The sequence below is a fragment of the Sycon ciliatum genome, chromosome 4, assembly GCF_964019385.1.
Source record: "Sycon ciliatum chromosome 4, ocSycCili1.1, whole genome shotgun sequence".
Lineage (NCBI taxonomy): Eukaryota > Metazoa > Porifera > Calcarea > Leucosolenida > Sycettidae > Sycon > Sycon ciliatum.
Genome location: NC_088646.1, coordinates 25595305 through 25601594, shown reverse-complemented (window position 1 = coordinate 25601594; position 6290 = coordinate 25595305). Strand labels below are relative to the sequence as shown.

General features: G+C 48.8%; 1 protein-coding gene across 1 annotated transcript in view; it reads left to right on the top strand.

Moving 5' to 3' along the window:
- Positions 1 to 3633: 3633 nt before the first annotated feature.
- Positions 3634 to 6290, top strand: part of LOC135815272 (uncharacterized) — a 37847-nt gene continuing 35190 nt past the window's right edge. Inside the window, exon 1 of the mRNA XM_065328548.1 lies at positions 3634 to 4430. Within this exon, the coding sequence (XP_065184620.1) occupies positions 3920 to 4430 (511 nt within the window). The 5' untranslated portion in view covers positions 3634 to 3919. The remainder of the gene's footprint in view (positions 4431 to 6290) is intronic.

Sequence of the window (6290 nt, the reverse complement as noted above, 5' to 3'; positions counted from 1 at the left end):
CTTCCAAGCAGGACTTGAACCTGGTACTCTCTGTTTCTCTCAATCATGGTCTTAGACCGTCCTACTATACTTGCCTCGTTCTAATAGAAATGGTTGAATCACCACTACACAATGCATGTTTTGATTCACGGTACAAATCATGTATTCCATTCAATGCGGACAGGATGTCACATTTCAATGGTTGGCTTCAAACTTTGAATCCCAGCTCTTCATGACAGTAAAATACTTGAAGAAAAACCTGTTCCGGTCATTGACTATCGTTCCTGATGACTTTAGTGAAGAGGTACTGTGTCCCCCATGCTGACTCGTGTTACCATCGAATGCTTTTTAAAAAGCTCTTTTGAGTGCATACATTATACTTGCTGACGGATTCTGCAAGACTGGGCTCATGCGTGGTTGCACGCTCAGCAATCAGCATGCAAATTTCCAAGACTTCTAGGACTCCACAAGTTCGGACTTTCGAGTGGTATTGACTCTTGAGATATCTTCGCCCGAGATGTACTTCGATTAGGCCTTTGCTGATAATGCCGGCAGAAAAATTGGCAGAATTCGGTACTTTTTCTGGTGAGTTTCATGCATGTTTGGTATGTGGATAAAGAAATGGAGCAGAATTCGAGGAGTTGCCCGCCATAAGGTTTGTATAGTTCTGCCAATTTCACTGCTTTTCGAGCAGAATCTGCCACCTTTTCGACGATGATTATCCGCCAATGCCTAACTTCGATGCACTGGGCAATCACAAGCTTTTGTAGACCCACGGAAGAGCATTTTGAGGTAGATGTGAGTATGAGCCCAGCCTGTACTGTGGAACAGTGCATATTTTGTGAACCTTCCAGAAAAGCCTTTACTACATGTAGGTATGTAGGTTCACCATTGCTTGTGTCTACCAGGTGTCCACGGACATGGTACAGTCAGTGGTCAGTGGCACTGAAAATGCTGGACGCATTAATATTATATAATCACCGCTGGGCAGTCGGTTCACCACTGTGACATCAGTATGTATAATGATGTATGAGTGAAACCCGACCCCAGAATATACAATAGTACAATACAGTCATACTAGTACTTCGAGTAGTAGTCAATACTGGTCATTGTATTTTCTGAGGTCGGGTTTCACTTGCCACCATTAATGGTGAACAGGGAGAAATCATGACAATCGTCTTAGAATCGTCTAACTTGTAGTCCTTGTCACATTGACTCACTGAGTGTGGGGACTAGGGAGTCTCTTAAAATGCTGATGACTCAGGAGCAGGTGGCAAGCTGATGCCTTTGCGTGCATGGTGGCATAGCCTAACAGAGCAAGGTCCTGCCTACGGCTATCATCTCAACCCGTCCAAGTCGGTTCTCCTGGTTAAACCGGAGCATTATGATCGAGCAGTGGAGATGTTCGCCGACACTGGAGTTGACATCCGCGTCGATGGTTGCCGGTACCTGGGTTCGGCTATTGGTACGCCTGCGTTCCTGGATAGCTTTGTTGAGCAGAAGGCAACAAGATGGCTCAACCTCGTGGAGAAGTTGTCCTCGTATGCGGAAACGCAACCACAAGCTGCATACGCTGCACTCACCCAAGGCCTGCAGAATAAGTGGTCTTTCCTCTGCCGCACCACACCAACAGCTGCAGCTGCTCTGACGCCTGTGGAGAAGCTGCTAATGGAGAGGCTCATCCCCGCTCTTACCGGCCATATTGTCAACTCGGAGGAAAGGTCAATTCTTGCGCTTCCATGTCGTCACGGAGGGCTCGGGCTGGGCAATCCCGTGGATCTCGCATCCCAGTATGATGCATCGCGAAGGGTGACTGAGTCCTTGCAGACCAACATCAAGCTGCAGACTATGGCGCTCGGCTCTGCAACCAGTCTCGTTCGTACTGCCAAGGCGGAGGTGAGGATAACAGCACGGAATGCTGTCAAAGCCCAAGCCCTGCTGCTCCGCTCCAGTGTGCCGGAGGCCAAGCAGCGTGTAATCGACCTGGCTGCGGAGAAGGGCTCTTCCAGTTGGCTGACCTGCAGGCCCTTGAAGCGCCATGGATTTGCCCTCTCCAAAGCGGAGTTTCGCGATGGAGTGCACCTAAGGTACAACTGGCAACCACAGCGCATGCCATCAGGGTGCGTTTGTGGAAGCCAGTTTACTGTGGCCCATGCCCTCTCGTGCCCCACCGGCGGTTACCCTACCATCAGGCATAACGAGATCCGCGATGTGACCGCTGGTTTCTTGAAGCGTGTTGCCACCAACGTATCTGTAGAGCCTCATCTGGAGCCCCTGAGTGGGGAGCAGCTGCGCTATCGCACCGCCATCCGCGACGACCAGGCTCGCTTGGACGTAGCAGCAAATGGAGTGTGGGGAGGGCGGTTCGAACGCACCTTCTTCGACGTCCGGGTGTTCAACCCTTTTGCGTCTTCGAACCAGTCCTCCTCCATTTCTGCCACCTACGTTCGCCATGAGAAAGCGAAGAAGAGATCGTATGAAGAGAGGCTGCGGGAGATCGAGCATGCTTCATTTGTCCCGTTGGTCTTCTCGACAACCGGTGGCATGGGCAAGCAATCTGCCTCGCTTTACAAGCGAATTGCATCTCTCATTGCTGAGAAAAGCGGCGAACCGTATTCGGTTGTTATGTCATTCATCCGCTGCCGCCTTAGCTTTGCGTTGCTCAGAGCGAGTGTCATGTGCCTGCGTGGTAGCCGCTCTGTTTTCGCTGTACATGCACCTGTCTCTTCTTCTGCCTCCCTAGTTGCTGCCGCAGCTGGCACTTCCCGTCATTAATTTTATAGTCTTTACTTAGTTCTTTAATATTATTATTTGCCATGGCGACCCCCGTAAGCTGGCAGGGCAGGGTTGGGCCTTTTTTTCTTTTACTTCACAGGTGTAGCATTTTATCAGTCATTACGTATGATTTATACAGTGGCAGTACCAGGCGTGGGCCATCCCCTGGATTATCAAAATGGGTGCCTTCTCATTTTTTTCTGCTGTTTGAGGTTCAGCAATGCGAAATGACTTTTCCTGTTAAAAAGGGAGTCTCTAAAAGACTCTAAACCCAACCTCCCTGCACGCTTATCTGTGCTACATGTAAAAATTTTGATTATGTAGCCCGGATATCTCGCGAAGAGCTCCGCCTAGGCGCCTTACCTGTAAACATGACGAGTTGCAGATCTTCGCGGTCACTGAACGGTCTTGTAGTTGTACTGCTTCTGCTTTTACTACTTCAGTTAGCAGGCTAGCTGCAGCTAGTCGAGTCGTCGATTTCCGGCGAAAATTCGAAAAGCGGGGCGACTGGAAACACAATCAATCATCAGTGCACGAGACGTAGACGACGTCAAACTGATCGCCTGTTGACGTCCTGTCCACTGGAAATGGAACGTTTTTGACACGCTGCCAGAAAAGTCAGGCATTGCAACAACAAGCTAACTGCGCTTGGATTCGGAAGGCGTGTGGGAAAGGGGATGACTAGCACTGCACTGGCGCAGTGGCGGAGCGAGTTCAGAATCAGACAGTCGGAGACCAGGCGTACATGCGCGTGGCCTGTGCCGCTGGGGGGTGTGGAACGTTCCTCTCAGTGACACAACACTGCCCCTGGTACCGATAATATCCCGTGATCACACAAGCCATGCAACCGGTACAAAATAGACCTACCGGCGACGAAGATCCGCATGCAAAGGGGCAGAGGCAAGACGTCGATACATTCTCCATCCGGACCGACTTGCTTAGTCTTTACCCGCCGTGGCAGATGATTTTGGATTCAATAAACGTGCTCGCCCAGTCTACCATTCAAAAGTTTCCCTTTTCTTGTGCGTTCGGTCTTTTCGGAGATGTTTCAGTTCGTGGGATAGCGTCAGCAGTGGTACATAGAGAGTGGGAGTGAAAAGCAGAAGCAAATGGTGGCGCGAGGGCTGGATGCACTTCGTTACCACAAAGGGAAGAAGAGGTGAAAATGACGTCCTCGCCGCCGAGAAAGCCACTTGCCGTGTGTGCGACGTGTCGGGATCCCGGCGAAGGCGAGAGCGATGCGCTGGCTGCCGTTCGTCGAGGACACATAGAGTGTTTGCAGGCCGTATGTGCCGAGCGACCAGGTGCTATTCACGACGTCAATTCGCGAGTGCTAGGTGTTGGAGTGCTGCACGTTGCCGCTAGTCAGGGTCACACGGAAGTGCTGCGCTGGTTGTGCGAGGAGGCTGGTGTCGTCGTAGACATATCCGACGTGGACGGTGCTACGCCGACGCACCTGGCAGCGGCCAACGGCAATCTGGGCTGCGTCCGATACCTGATCGGCGTGGCCGGAGCCGACGTTCACGCCCGAATGCGTGACGGAGGCACTCCATTGATGCTCGCGTGCCAAAATGGACACGAGGGAACTGTGGAGTGGTTGATTGGACCGGGACGAGCCTCGTTGCAGAAGACCAACTCCAACAACGCTACAGCCGTGCACCTAGCGGCTGCTAAAGGTATGGACTATGGTAGTATGGATGAAATCCTGCTGGTCTCCACACTGTATTGGCTTCGACACCTCTGCACTGCAGCTTGTAATAGAGAAAATTAATGGTGTAGAGAAATGGAGGTGATGCCACAAGGCATTCTCACCATTATAGAAGATTAGATGGCCATCAACTGTTGCGTGCAATTGTAGTACTTTTGGAGAGTGTGAGCTTCAGATGTTCAGCGGTCACAAGTACAGCTATTCATTCATTCAATAATTCATTAGACTGTATTTCTCAATTTGCATAGACTCCACGGCGTAGCCTTCCTGAAGATGGACCTTGCCCGAAAATCCGAATATATAAACTTCATTGAAAAAACTTCATTATTTTTAATTTTGTATTGATCGGTGTAGCCAAGAGACCGTTTTAAGGGGGTTCGGGACAGTTAGGCCCAACAAATTAATTTCAACATCAGCGCAATCTGACATCAGGTTGGAATAGCTACAGCCTTATATTTTCGCTTAGTAACATCAGTTTTTCAATTGCCTGAATAGGTCTTGCCAAAAACACAATTTTCCATGATAACACAAAATATTGCAAAATCCGAAAATTGATGAGAAATCGTCCATAACACCAGATAGGACCAAAACTATGACATAAAATTATACAGACTGTTAGAGGTATTGACTAAGATGATATCAACACCAAAAATGTACACTTTGGTTGACGATAGGATCCAGGTCGTCATTTCCTGGAGAAGAACAAAAAGACGCAAAAAATGAAACTTTGAATATTTTTTGCAGCTTATTTTTGAGTTCGCCCCATATGTGGATACTTCAAATACGTTCTATAAGTGGGTTGGAACAGGTTTACCGCGGCGAAAATAGGGGTCACCGTGCATATTCTGGAGAAAAATCCAAAAAACTGTGAAAATTTGCCTAAAATTGGTAAATTCACGTATCTATATTGCGTGTACTTCTCTGCTGCTGCTTTGGTCATAACTTATTGGATTTTTGGCTGTTAGGTGTTGCATAAACTCGCTAGAGCCCTCGGCGTTCAGAACAATACAAGGATGGAATAGCTGAACTAGTGAATTTGCCGGGAAACCCTGGGTGCACGCATTATCGATACCGTATTTTTCGGAGTATAGTGCGCACCTTTGTATAACGCGCACCCCCAATCTTCATTGGGGGTGCGCACTTCAATCTTCATTGAAGTACATGCATTTCATATTCGGAGCATAGTGCGCACCTGCGATTTAGGGCCTAAATTAGCACATCTAAAGTGCGCACTATACTCCGGAAAATACGGTAGGTACTTTTCTCCATGATTACTCTCCTGTTGGTACTTGGTTTTGATACATGTACATGTAGCTGTGATAGCACTTAGCACAGCCCCATATCAAACTACAATGAAAGCTGGCATGTTGGAACGAATCAGACAACATTGAGTCCTCTTGTTCTTCAACTATGCGAGCTAGAACGTGTCCCCACGCTGGCAAAAATGATGGTATTTTACGGTGCGCACAAACAAGGGAAGCACTTTGCCACAGGGCGTTACTTACATTTGGGTTGATGCTGGTTCTTGGCTAGGTGTTCAGCCACCACTAATATAATCTTCCTTGAGGCTGTCACCCGCTTCTTACCTCCGACTTGCTCCTTCATCAGTCTGGAAATGGCTGGCTCACCATTTTGTTTGTAGGACAAGACAAAGTGCTTCATCACCAACCCACTAGCAGCTGCCCGCACTGCAACTGATTTAGAGAAGCACGTTGCTTGGACCAACGGTTGAAGGATGGCCAGCCGCTTTTGCTGATGTTCTGCAAACTCCATCGCCGAACATGCTGATGCAAAAGTGACAGAGTGTTACAGGATACTGGCATCAAGG